Source organism: Nicotiana attenuata, unplaced genomic scaffold (assembly GCF_001879085.1).
Source record: "Nicotiana attenuata strain UT unplaced genomic scaffold, NIATTr2, whole genome shotgun sequence".
NCBI lineage: Eukaryota > Viridiplantae > Streptophyta > Magnoliopsida > Solanales > Solanaceae > Nicotiana > Nicotiana attenuata.
The window spans coordinates 284,488-300,534 of record NW_017670570.1 but is presented as its reverse complement, the minus strand read 5'-3'; the positions used below and the strand labels follow the sequence as shown (position 1 = coordinate 300,534).

The window sequence follows — 16,047 nt, the reverse complement described above, 5'->3', positions numbered from 1 at the left end:
TTGATCACACTCCTAAGTCACAAATCATCCCCCGAAGCTAATCGAATCATCGGAATTCATATCCGAGCCCTCTAACACAAAGGTCAACGTTCGGTTGACTTTTCCAACTTAAGCCTTCTTAAAAGAGACTAAGTGTCTCATTTCTTATCAAAACCATTCCAAACCAACTCTAACACATCAAATACTGAAAATGAAACATGAAGAAGCATAAAATGGGGGAAACAGGGCTGTAACACACGTGACAACGGGTTGGGTCGTCACATCCTCCCCAACTTAAACAAATGCTCGTCCTCGAGCGAGTCAAGGAACATACCTGATGCCTCAAATAGGCGGGGGTATCTACTCCGCATCTCCCGCTCGGTCTCCCAGGTAGCCTCCTCCATGGGCCGACCTCTCCACTGCACTTTCACCGAAGCAACATCTTTTGATCTCAACTTCCAAACCTGACGATCCAAAATGGCTGCTGGCTCTACCTCATAAGACAAGTCACCCTCCAGCTGAATTGTACTGAAATCTAGAACATGGGACGGGTCCCCAATGTACTTCCGGAGCATAGACACATGAAAAACTGGATGGACCCCCAACAAGCTAGGTGGCAAGGCAAGCGCATAAGCCACCTCCCCGATCCTCCTAAGTACCTCAAAAGGTCCAATGAACCGCGGACTCAACTTCCCTTTCTTCCCAAATCTCATAACACCCTTTGTGGGTGAAACCTTCAGCAAGACCTTCTCACCAATCATAAAAGACACATCTCGAACCTTCCTGTCTGCATAACTCTTCTGTCTCGATTGAGCTGTACGGAGTCTCTCCTGAATCACCTTCACCTTCTCCAATGCATCCTGAACCAAATCTGTCACCAGCAATCTAGCCTCACCGGGTTCGAACCAACCAACTGGAGATCTACACCGCCTCCCATATAAGGCCTCATACGGTGTCATCTAAATGCTGGACTGATAGCTATTGTTGTAGGCAAACTCTGCAAGCGGTAGAAACCGATCCCATGACCCTCCAAAATCAATAACACAGGCACGTAACATATCCTCCAATATCTGAATGGTGCGCTCGGACTGCCCGTCCGTCTGAGGGTGAAAAGCTGTGCTCAACTGCACCTGAGTACCCAACTCTCGCTGAACAACCTGCCAAAACTGAGAGGTAAACTGAGTGCCCCGATCTGATATGATGGAAACTGGGACACCATGCAATCGAACTATCTCCCGAATATAAATCTCTGCCAGCCGCTCTGAAGAATAAGTAGTACAAATCGGAATGAAGTGCGCGGACTTGGTCAGCCCGTCCACAATCACCCAAATAGCATCAAATTTCTCCAGAGTCCGTGGAAGTCCGGTAACAAAATCCATAGTGATCCTCTCCCACTTCCACTCAGGAATAACCATCTGCTGATGTAAGCCACCCGGTCTCTGATGCTCATATTTCACTTGCTGACAATTAAGACACCGGGCTACATACTCCACAATATCTCTCTTCATCCTCTGCCACCAATAGTGCTGCCTAAGATCCTGATACATCTTCGCGACACCCGGATGAATGGAATACCGCGAGCTATGGGCCTCCTCCAATATCAACTCCCGAAGCCCATCCACGTTGGGCACGCAAATCCGGCCCTGCGTCCTCAACACACCATCATCTCCAATGGTCACATCCCTTGCATCATCATGCTGAACCCTGTCCTTAAGGACAAGCAAATGCGGATCCTCATACTGACACTCCTTAATACGGTCATACAAGGAAGACCGAGAGACCACACAAGCCAACACTCGACTGGGCTCCGAAATATCTGGCCTCACAAATCGGTTGGCCAAGGCCTTAACATCAACTGCAAATGGCCTCTCCTCAACTGGAATTTATGCCAAGCTCCCCATACTCACCGACTTCCGGCTCAACGCGTCGGCCACTACATTAGCCTTCCCCGGATGATACAGAATAGTAATGTCATAATCCTTAAGTAACTCTAACCATCTATATATATATCTATATATATATATATATATATATATATATATATATATATATATATATATATATATATATATAGTATTTTATCACCTTGCTTGCTGCCTCATCCATGAAATTTCCTTTTCGTCTTGCATGTAATGTTGCTAATCACACTTAAGAATATGGAGGAAGATCTTAACGTGTAATTCTTGGAGAGAAAGAACCTCATTTATTTGGGCTTTCAATTTTTATATGTGCTTGGCTAGTTTTGGTAAGTCTATGATTAATGGCTAGAGGTTGTTAGGGTGAGACTTATTTGAGACATTTCTGTAAGATTCCCTAAAAAAAAATGTAGCCATGTGATCAGGAGGTCACGGTCGAGCCATGAAAATAACCTCTTGCAGAAATAGAGGGTAAGAATGCACACAGTAAACCTTTGTGATCCGACCCTTCCTCGGACCCCGCACATAGAGAGAGTTTAATCCATCAGGTTGCCCGAGTTTTGACCAAATTTCTTACACATTTGGTCCAACAAAAAAATGATGGATTTTAAAAAGTACTAGAGTAATAAGTTTTTATTTAAAAAGTGATACGTCCAGAGGAGTTCAAGTATTAAATTGCCAAGTCTAGAGTATAAATTTGAATTTAAATGCGTATTGAATAAATGGAGCCAAGTTCATGATATTGTTTTTGTCAAAACAAAGTACTAGGAGTGTATATATTAAAGTTTTAAATTCTTAAAAACTAGCAATGCAACGTGCGTCGCAGTACGTGTTAATCATATTCATTTGCGAATCCCATTAAACTAATCATTCATTCGTAGTATTTCGTACAAACGGTCGGATCGCCAACTATACACATCTATCTCTCTTTCACCACCCCAACTTGTCTCCCATTTCTTGAATCTTTATATCCAAATTTATTCTTTCATTGATGTGGTTAATATCTCAGAAATGGCAATCGCAGCCGCCATTATTCTTCCTATTGGTCTTCTCTTCCTTTTATCTGGCCTCATTGTCAACTTCATTCAGGTACCCCCATTTTATCCATATTATTGTAACCATTTTTTTTTTGGATGTAATAAGTTTTTGGATTAGATCCCACGTTGCTTTTTTCATTTTTGTGTTGTTTTATGCATGTTATGGCTTCTAAATTCTTGATTTACTTAAAGACTTGCCCCTTTCATGTCCACATTGTTCAATGGATTTTTGTTATGACCGTGGTGTCCGGGGCAGCTTGCGCCTACCTCGACTATTCCACCGCGTACCTGCGACCTTCCACTAGCAGTGGTACAGGATAACTCTGCCCACCAAGGCTTAGACAGATAGGAAGAATCACCTAGTGATTTTGGTTCCCGCTGAGATTTGAATTTGAGACTTTATGGTTGTCATTGTTCAATGTTATGATTAGTTGCTCATTTTTGTCAAAAATATTAGTAGTTACTATCTGTATATATAATTATAACTTTTTCTTTGGTTATTTGACAACCTGTTTCTTAGAGTTTTGTTTAAATTTATTTAAGTTTGCAAAGTGGCTTTGCAGCTTGCTATGCTATTTATGTAGTTTCCAGAAAATCAGTGAACCAACAAATGTAATTAACTAAAAATATAGGCGTATACTTATGAAGAGAATCCTTGATATCGCGGGCTATAGCATGTGAAAATGTAATTTGGTGACGATACATCTTTCATCCATTACAATCTTCAACTTGTTTTTATTTTCAGGCACTTCTTTTCATTCTAGTTCGACCCTGTTCGAAAAACATATACAGAAGAATCAATAAAGAAGTTACAGAATTGTTATGGTTGGAACTCATATGGCTTTTCGACTGGTGGGCAAATGTTAAGGTGTTTGAAGACTATTAGTACTAAATATGATTGTTTACTTATATGCATTTCTAACTATTCACATTTTGTGCTAGATGTCATAACTACATAAATGTGATAAAATATTTTCCACATCTGAAGTAACATATCCAACTCCTGCTTTCTTTAATAGCTCAAGAAAAATGTGACACAATCTTTTCCATTAGATAAAAACGACTATATGCTGGTCTGTTGTAGGAAGAAAAGGAGAAGTTCATCCCATTTCTCTAAGTACTTTTCCGTGACTTGGACCATGCATGTGGCAGCAGGCGCTGTGCCTTTTTATTTATGCATGTGGAATACAAAAATTAAGTTAGTTTTGTTGAAGAAGAATTTCTTGATTAGGCGAGGAAAAGGTTGCGTTAGAAACATTCCATCATACTGATTTCTATTGTGTTTTAAGACTAACTATGTGCGTATTTTGTGCTTCCTGCTAGGTTGAACTATACACAGATCAAGAAACTTTTGGGTTGATGGGTAAGAAAACTCTGTCAGTTTTGTTACCTGAATTCTTTTGCGAGATAAGGTTGTCTAAATCTTCTTTTTTCATGTGTAAGCTTTATTGATAGTAACCGATTTCAGGAAAAGAGCATGCACTAGTAATCTCCAACCATAGAAGTGACATTGACTGGCTTGTTGGATGGGTTATAGCTCAGGTGCTTGTCTACTTCAACTTAAAATTTTCTCTTTCTTGAAGCATCCATTTATAAGAAAACCTTGAAATGTCATTTTCTCTCTTTGCCTTAGAAAACTTTGAATATCCCCATAGTTATTTGACTAAGAACTGAAGAAGGTCCAGGTTGGCGGCATAGTAGATTGATGGAAGAGGTTTCTTTAGGTATCTAAATGCCTACTTCTGATAGTTTGCTTAAAAAATGTTGGGATACATCTTGGGGAATTAATGAAATGATGTCAACTTATAAAAAAGAATGTTATAAAATGATGATCTTTGCCTAAGCATATAGACGTTAACAGAGACCCTAACTCAGAACCATTTTAAAGATAAGATATTCCACTTTCTGTTGAGAAGAATAAATGGTTCTATTTTCTTTTCGCTCTCACTCGTTTTTTTAATAATGTGGCAAGGATTGCTTATTAGGAAACATAGTATCATATTCATATCATTCTTCTGCGTTGCTTGCTTCTCGGACAATGTGGTGGGATGATTACTCATGCTGTTGTCATTGCTCAAGAACAAAACGTTACTCTTTTAGAATAGTGTGCCTATAGAAGAAAAATTAATAAAACAAAATAGTAAAGCCGGAGAACTTTGATGGATGTAGTAAATGATTATTTAGTAGATTGGGAAAATGGGTTTTCGATCTAAGCATTGGTACCATCTAAGCGAGCAACTCAAACATCGTATGGATTTTATGTTTTTTGTATATAATTGTAGCACTAAAGCAGAATTGCAGAAGGATCTGCTTTTTGAAATTTTCCTTTATGGTTATTTACAGAGAGTTGGTTGCCTCGGTAGCACAATTGCGTTGGCAAAGAAATCAATATCATATCTTCCTGTAAGTTTCTGACACCTTCAGAATTATTCACTATGTTATGTTCTCTGGTGCTAGTTGTTGTTAAGTTGGATTTTGCAACTGAATGCAAGTTATATTTTGTGTTAATTTAAAGTTTATAGTGTTCGGTTAAAGAGTGCGCATCAGATATTGCTTTACAAAGACACATTAATATTAGACCATTTTTCGCCATTTTTCAAACATTTAATTTCAGTAAGTGTAGCTGTCAAATTTTTAGTTTTAAGTGTATGATATCAAAGGGACATATCTGGGCCAAACTTTTAACTGATCTCTAGTAAAATGACCTCGTGAGTTGATATAAAATCAACTCTTCGTTGTGCTACAGCATTAGGGGAAAATGCTACTAGGTGGCTGACGAGCGCGTTAACCTATCTTCATAAGCTCAATGGTAAATGAAATATTTACTTTTCAGGTTTTGGGATGGTCAATGTGGTTTTCTGGTTATATCAGTCTCGAGAGAAGCTGGGCCAAGGATGAAAACACCTTGAAGGTACTATTATCGAACCTTTATCAGTTCGGACTGTAATCTTCTACATATGTTTGTTGCATTTATTTCTTCTCTCGGTCTTCCACTGCAGTCAGGATTCCAACAGCTAAATGATTTCCACCAACCTTTTTGGTTGGCTGTTTTTGTAGAAGGGACTCGCTTTACGCACGCAAAGCTTTTAGCAGCCCAAGAATATGCTACTTCTGCAGGATTACCTATCCCAAGGAATGTTTTGATTCCTCGAACCAAGGTGATGTAATCTTTTGTAACATCTTTCTGATTTGGATTTGGTGACATTAACATTTTCTCATCCTAGATTGAAACTTCAGAGGAATGATTCGTAACACTGACAACATGTACTTTTTTTTATATGTATGATCAAAGAGAAATTTTCCATAGATATTCATCTGCTCGCATTCTCTTCCTCAGGGTTTTGTTGCAGCAGTAAGCCATTTGCGTTCCTTTGTTCCAGCAATCTATAATATAACATTTGCAATTCCTAAAGATAAGCCTCGACCGACATTGCTAAGAATGCTTAGAGGATGTTCTTCTGTGGTAAGCTAATACCTACATACTTCTTTACTTTCCGAACCTGATATTTTTACTATACACGTTAATGTACACTATATTCTATTGAGAAAAAAGATTTCTACACTATGTCACTATATGCTTGTGACTGCAAATATGCACAGTACGTGCAGCGATCTGCACATTTTGCAGCTAATTTACTAATTAGTTTGAAATTGCTCCTCTCATCAGTAATTTTTGAGCCTAGATTGATTAGAATGGCTTATATTGTCCACTTACCTTGCTGTGTCTCTCTTCACTAACATTCCCTCTTTTCATGTTCAATGTTCCTTGTTCGCAATAGAGGCAAACTGGTGCTTGAATAAAACTGAGGCTGCAGTTATGCTGTTGTTTCTGACTAATAATTCTATACATTGCAGTTTGTGGATATGTGACTGAGTTTCTCCTCATGAAGATTTTGACATTTGTTTCCTTGTAGGTCCACGTGCGTGTTGAACGCCGTTTGATGCATGAATTACCAGAAGATGAGAGTGGCATTGCACAATGGTGCAAAGATGTTTTTGTTGTAAAGGTAGAATATCGATACAATGAGGCCTAGTTTATTGATTGTAGAATCTGATACAAACAAGATAAACTTTCTACAGAAAACAATGTCAAGCTAATCTATGTAAATTGTATAGCATGTAAATTAGTCAAAAAGTACTTAGCTTTCACTTAAAAGGGAGCAGCCCGATGCATTAAGCTCCCGCTATGCGCGGTTTCCGGGGAAGGACCGGACCACAAGGGTCTATCGTATGCAGCCTTACCCTGCATTTCTGCAAGAGGCTGTTTCTACGGCTCGAACCCGTGATCTCCTGGTCAGATGACAGCAGCAACTTTACTAGTTACGCCAAGGCTCTCCTTATTAGCTTTCACTTACTCATGTTAATTATTATATACCCATTGATGCTCTTTTTCACTGGCGATAGGATACTTTGTTGGAACGACATCTTGTTACGGGTACATTTGGTGATCAAGAATGTCAAGATATCGGAAGACCGAAAAAGTCCTTATTGGTGAGGAAAGAGCAAAAATTTTAAAATAGCCACAGCTTGTCACTTCCATTCTGTTCATCTGTTTAACAACAACTACATTATCTTGTTGATATGCAGGTTGTTATCTGTTGGTCATGTTTCCTTTTCTTCAGCGCCATAAAATTTTTCGAATGGTGTCCATTCTCTTGGGGAGGAGTTGTATTCTGTGCAGTTTTCTTGGTCTTCGTCCTAGTCTTGATGCAGATTCTCATTGTCTTTTCTAAGTCAGAAAAATCTATTGCTCCTAAAGTACCTCCGCGAAATACATTGGAGGAAAATCTACTACCAGCATGATAATATGATGAAATTTAAGATGGTTTAACTGGTTTATATAGGGGTAATTTGATCATACAAATTAGAGAGGAGGACTAAGAAGGGCTGGAATTTTTACAAGAAATTTTTGAAGATCAAGATTCATTGATTCTTTGGTGGCACTAACTTTCTCATTTTTTTCTTTTGATTTGCTGTTCATGATTTGGCTTATGAAATATCAGCAATATGTTTAGGTTAAATTTAGTAGTTTATAAAATTATCCAAATGTATCTTACTTCGGAAACAACCCGTCTATCTCTACAAGGTAGGAGTAAGGTCTGCGTACACGCTACCTTCCCGGATCCCACTAGCTATATTGTTGTTGTTGTTGTTGTTATATGTGAAAAGTTGATACAATTGTTGTATAATTTATTTGACAGAAAAATATAAGCTGAAGCTGGGATACCACTGCTATATTATAAAGTTTTACATATTTTCAGTAACCAAATGGCTAGTGCTTAATATTGCTTTTGTAGGAAGAAGATTGTAAAAAAATTCTTCTTTTCTTTATGATTAATCCTATTTTAAATGTGTTTTAATAATTCTACACATATAGCTGGAACTGTGCAAGTGTTCATGCATGAGGTGCCGTGAAAGGTTGTAGACTTTGAGGAATTTGGGGAAAAAATCAGAAATAGCATATTCACAATTGGTAATTGAAAAATAGCCAAACTTTCAAAAGTAATCGAAATTTAGCCATTTTTTCATGTAAAAATAAACTCTAAACAAAAACACCCTTAAAAATCCGGAAATTCCAGCATAATATGTTGGAGTTCGGATCTTTTTGCATATTAGATTCTAGCATAATGTGCTGTAGTTCCAACATAATATGCTGTAAGTTTATACGCAGGAGCTCCATAATCCCGCATATTATGCTGGAACACTCCGTGTGCTGGAGTTCCAACATAATATGCTGGAAGTTTATATGTAGGAACTCCATAATCCTGCATATTATGCTGGAACTTTCGTGTGTTGGAGTTCCAACATAATATGCTGGAAGTTTATACGTAGGAGCTCCATAATCTTGCATATTATGCTGGAACTTTTCGTGTTTCAGCAAAACAATGGCTATTTTTCAATGATTTTGCAAACACTGGCTATTTTTCGATTACCAATCCGAAAAATAGCTAGCCCGTGCTATTTTCACACGAAGTTCATAGTTTGGGCCTTTAAGTAAACCTTGCACTTCACTTTTGAGGGAACACCAAAAAGAAAAGGGCAAAGATCACTTTTAACTCACTGCTGAAACTATTTACATCCAGTAACCGCAAAAGTGTATAATTTAGATTTTTTTATATAATATACTATACAAAATATATACATTTTTCGGCTATGATTTTAAGAGCGGCTACACACTCGTCATTTCCCAAAAGAAATCCTATAATTAACTTAATGAAGAGAAAAAAGTAGCCTCCTACTCAAATCCATCACATACATCAATTATAGCTACAAAAAGTAACAAAAGTTTGACAAGAAACAACTTTACCATCAAGTATTGCAACAAAGAAATTTCAAAATCATATGAAGGTAGTTTCAAGAGACGCGAGGAACGTAGACGAATAATCAACGATCGTGATGATAGAGATTCCAGCACGTGTGAAAGTTGTGGTGACAGATATAGCGGATATAGAGGTGGTGACGAGGAAGATAATAATAATAATGGTGGTGTCAGAGACAGTAGCTTACGAACACGAGGCGGTGGTAATGGTGACGGCGAAGATGGAGGTGGTGTATTGGGTGTTAGGGGCAACGACGGAGACATGCTGGTAGAAATGCGAGCTTCTACAACAAATAGGAGATTTACTGCTATTGAAAATGCTAGTTGAAGGCAAAAGCTGACCATATTTTTGAAGTGATTGTGAGGATAAAATGCTACTATAGTACATATTTATATAGTGATATATCCTCTCAAGAAGTTAGGCAAATAATACTAAGCTATTATTATACATTGTTTAGAGATACCAAAAAAAGACAGTCCGATGCACTAACCTCCCGATTTATGTGAAGTGCAAAAAATGTCGAATTACATTGCACGCAACCTTAGCCTGTGTCGTCAAGAAGCTGGTTAAATCACACTGATGATAGTAAAAAATACTTCACAAAATATCAAAGGACAAGAAATTAGTAGAATAATTTGTAGTTTATGAGTAGCACTTCAATTTGTATTGTACATGTTCAGGGCTTATATTGTGTTAAGGAAAGGTGCCAAAAGCAACTAAAGGTAATGACATTATAAGATTTTTTTCTCTTGACTTTTATCTTTCTATATTGGACAGTCTTAAATTAATACTGTCCAAATTGAATCATTGAATATTTCATAGAGTATAATACTTCAGGTTTTTGGATGGCATATATTTAAAAATGCGTACGATAAAGGAGAAAAATGCGATATTCAGTTGAGGTTTACACTTGCTTAACCAATTTTTGGACAATAAAATTGCCCCATAAAATATATCTAGACATTTAATTTTTTTATTGCGGATAACTGTCATAATTAACAATAAAATGCAGTACTTTACATTTTGGATGTTGAATTATATTGGTGGGTAAAATTTTAATGGTTTATTTGATACCAAAAAGAATGTTACATCTCATGTTCTAGTCAGATGTGTCTTTTGAGGGGCTTTTCACGTAAATGTCCAAAAAACAGGACATTTCATATGTTATTCAAATAAATGAACAACAAAGTATTAAGTCTTGTTAGTGAAAATCTAGGTGGAAAAAGAGGGAGAAATTAAGTCCCTTTATTTAAGTCGCAACAAATGGTAAATAAATACGCTACAAAAAAGAGGTGCGAAGAAAATGAGCTGAATTTGAGACAAAGGGAGAAATTAAGAGCCCGTTTGGACATATAAAATTTTTCCTTTTTTTTAAAATTTTTTTTTTTGAAAATAATGTTTAGTTATCCCATTCTTACCAATTTTTCCTTTTTCACTTGAAAATTCCTTTTCAAATTTGAAAAAGTGGTTCTCACCACTTTTTCAATTGAAAATGGGAATTTGTTAGTTTTTAGTTTTATCAATTTACCCTATATTTTTAAAATTTATAAAATGACCCCATTAGTTTTTCATCTTTGGCAGATACATCTTTGGCGACTGATGGTGGAACATCAGTCCTCGCTGATTTTGCATCTTCTGTGTATTGCAGTAAAGCATATTATGATAACAGTTAAACAATAGCATTTTGATTGTTTATTTCAAGTAGGATAATCAAATTGGGGTGGTTTTGATATTTTTACAAGTTGTGGGGTATAAATCATGTTTCATGATTTTGAAAAAAAAGACATCCAAATATAGTGCAAAAATTATAACCAAACACAACTTCATCTTCAATTCAAATTTTAGTGAAATTTCAAATTTAAAAAAAAAATAAATTGAAATTCATGTCCAAACGCCTACTAAGTCCCCTTATATAGTCTTCTCATCAAGTATTGGTACAATACTTTAGTGAAGAGTTCTCATATTTTTCAAATAAAATTTATATATTTAGCAATGATCATGTCCAACTATGTTTTATAAAAAGGACTAAGCAGTCGTTGCAAATATAATCTGGTTTATAAGTCCGGAGTCGAATCCCACAGAGAACTAAGGCTTAACTACAGTTGTTCAATATCACTAAGAAACAAAAGTCTAAAAAATTGCCTAATTATAAATATTATAATGTTTATTTCTATCTAATTAATTAACAAATCTAAAAAGCAGTAAAACTATCAATTAACAAGGATAATGATTATAGACAAGATTACAGAGGTCTAGAGTTATGATTTTTCCAATTGTCGGAATCCTTCCCGCTGTGTCTTCTATAATTTCGCCTAAGTATTATCTACCGATCATGAGTACTTCGGATGTTGTAATTCTCTTCCGAGCAACTACCACAATTTACTAGATGTATTCTTCCGAATTACGCTAGCTGGCACTAGTGCACCGCTCACTAAGATCGCATCAAGACTTCATTATTCCTAATCCCACCTTTAAATCCTGTGTATTTATCCCTCACATACGTTGGGAGTGATGTTGTTCAACAACTACCTGAATATATACCCTTTTCCAAGCAATACACACTAAATAGGCACAGTCAGTTGATGGTCATTCAATCAACAGCAACAAACACGTAGTTGAACAAGTAGAGAAATCCAACGGCTCAATTATATAAAAACATAAAAAGGAATTCAACCTGCAAAAGGTTCCATCAAAACCCTAGATAAAAAAAATTAGATATTCGTAATAGTATGCGAAACTACAATACTAGAATTCATAACTAATAATGAAAATAGAGGAAGAAAGAGGGAAAAACCTGAAGTTGAATCCTTCTCCTTCTTGCTCCTAGCATGTTCTTGCCTCCCTAAAGTCTTCTCTCCTTCCAAAGTAGTGTCTCCCTCTTCAAAATCACGTTTTAGGATGTATTTATAGTGACTAAGGTTTGTATGGGGCGGATTTTCCTTCTCCTATTTCGGATAGGAGAAGCTGGTTTTTTCTACTCCGGTCCCGGTCTGGCGAAGTGAACCTCGCTTCGCTATCCGGGACTTTTCTCTTCAGATCTTTTTCACCAATTTTTCTCTCATTTGATCCTTTTTCGCGCATGTTTATTCATACACATAAGAACACGTAATGAGCATATTTTCACTTCAAAAATCATGTGATCTCCCATAACTCACATAAGAAATAATATATAAACATACTAAAAAATATGCATTTTTCGTCATTTATCAAGCAACAACATAAAAATACTATAAGTCACAATAAGTAACAATTCAAAATATTTAAAAGATATAAAAAATTGCAGTCAAAGAAAAACTCCTTCAACTTTTCCAAAAGTAACTGCATCATATAAATTGGAACGGAGTATAAAATTAGTTTGTTAAACGTGTCAGGACAGTATAACCATTTTCTATACCTTGTTGTTTACTGTATATCTATGAAGAACTTGCAAGGACGGCTTCAGAAGTTAAAAAGGAACACTCATTAATATTTAATACCTTAAGAAAATTTCTTATTAATTTTTTTATATTTAAAAATAGTTCAGCCAAATTTCTAAGTTGTAGAAGGACGTGATTTGCTTACGTAGAATTCTTGAAACCTAAAATATGTCAAACCAATTATATATTTTTGTTATAAAATAAAGACTATAAAGTAAATAAATCGAAGACAAGTATGGGAGAGATTGAAATTTTTATTATAATGAACTGAAATCTCTTCTATTTATAGAAGAAATGAAGTTGTTGTGTAAGCTGCTACTGCAAGCTGCTGTGTAAACTGCTTGTAAGCTGTTGTTGTACCAGATATAGATAATCTTCTACCAGGGGTAATATTTATCTATAACGGAGTACCAAAGTGATAAGCTTAGAAGAAAGGAAGCTGCTGTGTAAGCTGCTACTGTGTAAGCTGCTTGCAAGCTATTATTGTACCAGATATAGATAATTTTCTATCGAGGGTAATGTTTATCCATAACGGAGTACCGAAGTGATAAGCTTCTTCAGGAGGCTTATTTCCAATAGAGTACTAAATAGATAAACATATTTACGGCGAAGTCCAATATGGATAAGCTTCTTCGGGAAGCTTATTTACAATGGAGTACTAAATGAACATCCATAATATAATATATTTATAACACTCCTCTTTGGATGTTCATTAAAAGATAATGTGCCTCATTAAAACCTTACTAGGAAAAACCCCGTGAGAAAAATATCATAGTGAAGGAAAAAGAGTACACATATTTAGTAATACGCATAACTAGTTGTCTCATTAAAAACCTTATAAGGAAAACCCCGTAGGAAAAACCTTAGTAAGGAAAAAAAGAGTATAGCGCGTATTTTACTCCTCCTGATAAAAACCTTATTTCAAATATTTGAGTCTCCACATTCCAATCTTGTATACCATCTTCTCAAAAGTTGAAGTTGGTAAAGATTTAATGAAAAATTTGCTGGATTGTCACTTGAACGGATTTGCTGCACATCGATATTACCATTCTTCTGTAGATCATGTGTGAAGAATAACTTTGGTAAAATATGTTTCGTTCTATCTCCTTTAATCAATCCTCCCTTTAATTGGGCTATGCATGTAGCACTAACTTCGTATAATATTGTGGGTCTATTATCATATTCCAACACATGTTTTGCTCGAATAAAATAAATCGCCGATCTCAATCATACGCATTCCGTACTTGCTTCATGAATAGCTATTTCTCAGCATGATTTGAAGAAGTAGTAACAACAGATTACTTTGTGGAGCACCATGATATGACAGTACCTCCACATGTAAACACATACCCAGTTTGAGATCGAGCTTTATGGGGATCGGATAAATAATCTGCATCTGCTTAACCAATATGACTTGCACCACCTTTGTTAGCATTAGCAAGATACATAAGTGCACCAATTGCACTGAGATAGAGTATTTCAGGACCACGAAGTTCCTCATCCTCTTCTGGAGGTCGGAACGGATCCTTATTCACCACATATGATCGAACACCCATTGGTGTACTTAATGGGTGCGCTTTGTCCATGTAAAAGCATTTAAAGACCCTTTTTGTGTAGGCAGATTGATGGAGAAGATCTCGTCTGCCAAATATTCAATTTGCATACCAATATAAATTTCATTTTTCCAAGATCCTTCATCTCAAATTCTTTCTTAAGATGTTCAATTGCCTTTTGGAGCTCTTCTGGAGTTCCAACAAGATATATATCATCAACATAAACAGTAAGTATAAGAAATTTTAATGCCATTTTCTTTATAAAAATACATGGACAAATAACATTATTTTTGTAACCTTCTTTCAGCAAATATTCACTGAGGCGATTATATCATATGCGCCCAGATTGATTTAAACCATACAAAGATCTTTGTAATTTGATCGAGTACATTTCTCGAGACTTTGAATTATATGCTTCAAGCATTTTAAATCCTTCCTGGATCTTCATATAGATTTAATCAAATGAGCATATAGGTTATGACTTGCATTTAAATGGCATGACATCTTCAAGAGTCTGGACTACAGGTACGATCCTCACAATCTTTTATAATATTGTGCACTATATTATACCAAATATATTGACAATCATTTTATATCGGTTCCTAAGCGACATAACTTTTTGAGATCTCATCACTTTCTTTATTTTTAGGTACCTGAACTTCTTCTGGAGTTTTATGAAGTGTTATGTCGCGGGATCTTCTAGAGATCATTTCCTTCTCATTATGATCATTTTGATCATTTCTTCCTATCATTTTTCAAGGACTGTTACCTTTGGAACCGATAGATTTACTACGCTTTATGCGTGCAATAAAATATTGTGACGACCCCGCCGGTCGTCTCATGAGTTACCGGTCCGTTTCCCCCATTTCTGCTTCTATTTGCTTTGTTCATCTGTATTTTGAGTGTGACGATCCAACCCGTCGTCTCATGCATTACAGCCCGTTTTCCCCATTTATTACTCTTTCATGTTTTATTATCAGCAACGGGTGAGTTAGAGTTGAATTGAATTGGTTTGGGTAGGAAATGAGACACTTAGTCTCTTTAAGGAAGGTTTGGTTTGGAAAAGTCAACCGAACATTGACTTATTAGTTAGAAGGCTCGGATCTGAATTTTGGTGATTCGTTTAGCTTCGGGAGGTGATTTGTGACTTAGGAGTGCGATCGGAATTGAATTTGGAGGTCCGGTGTAGAATTAGGCTTGAATTAGCGAAGATTGAATTTTGGCGAATTTCGGTTGGTAGGTGAGATTTTGATCCGGGGGTCGGAATGGAATTCCGAGAGTTGCAGTAGCTTCGCTAGGTGATTTTGGATGTGCGGGTAAAATTTCAGGTCATTTGGACGTCGTTTGGTTGGGTTTTTGATCGAATGCGTAATTCGGAAGTTTTTAAGAAACTTAGGCTTGAATTCGATGTGATTGATGGTTTTAGCGTTGTTTGATGTGTTTTAAGGATGAGAACAAGTTTGAATGAAGTTTTAGGATGTATTGGTATTTTTGGTTGAGGTCCCGGGGGCCTCGGGGTGAATTCGGGTGGTTGAACGAGAGGTTTTGAGTTGTGTTGCAGGTCTGTTGCTGCTGTCATCTGGTATTTCCGCTTCTGCTGAAATGGACCGCAGAAGCGGTTCCGCAGAAGCGGTTCCGCAGAAGCGGGTGAGCGATCGCAGAAGCGGTCCTTGAGGGCTTGGCAATTTCCGCGGAAGCGGATGTGGATCCGCAAATGTGGCGACCGCAGAAGCGGTTCTAGACCGCATAAGCGGTCCGGAGAAATTTAAGTGAGATCGCAGAAGCGATCGTTTGGTCGCATATGCGGTGACCGCAGGTGCGGCATG

General features: G+C 36.7%; 1 protein-coding gene across 2 annotated transcripts; it reads left to right on the top strand.

Moving 5' to 3' along the window:
• Positions 1-2,796: 2,796 nt before the first annotated feature.
• On the top strand, positions 2,797-8,182 carry LOC109241095 (1-acyl-sn-glycerol-3-phosphate acyltransferase PLS1-like). 2 transcript variants are annotated; one of them, XM_019407810.1, is made up of 11 exons: positions 2,797-2,984; positions 3,678-3,800; positions 4,256-4,295; positions 4,401-4,474; positions 5,276-5,335; positions 5,766-5,843; positions 5,932-6,090; positions 6,270-6,395; positions 6,847-6,939; positions 7,337-7,423; positions 7,520-8,182. In XM_019407810.1, the coding sequence occupies exons 1-11, from the start codon at positions 2,907-2,909 to the stop codon at positions 7,733-7,735; spliced, it is 1,134 nt and encodes a 377-aa protein (XP_019263355.1). In that variant the 5' UTR covers positions 2,797-2,906; the 3' UTR covers positions 7,736-8,182. The 2 variants fall into 2 exon arrangements, with proteins under 2 accessions (XP_019263355.1, XP_019263356.1); XM_019407811.1 differs by lacking the exon at positions 3,678-3,800.
• Positions 8,183-16,047: the final 7,865 nt, after the last annotated feature.

Excerpts from the sequence above, each read along its gene's own strand:
- LOC109241095 (XM_019407810.1), top strand. The coding sequence starts at position 2,907 with ATGGCAATCGCAGCCGCCATTATTCTTCCTATTGGTCTTCTCTTCCTT. Across the intron at positions 6,091-6,269 it reads TTTTGATTCCTCGAACCAAG|GGTTTTGTTGCAGCAGTAAG; the intron begins GTGATGTAATCT and ends TCTCTTCCTCAG. Across the intron at positions 6,940-7,336 it reads AAGATGTTTTTGTTGTAAAG|GATACTTTGTTGGAACGACA; the intron begins GTAGAATATCGA and ends CACTGGCGATAG.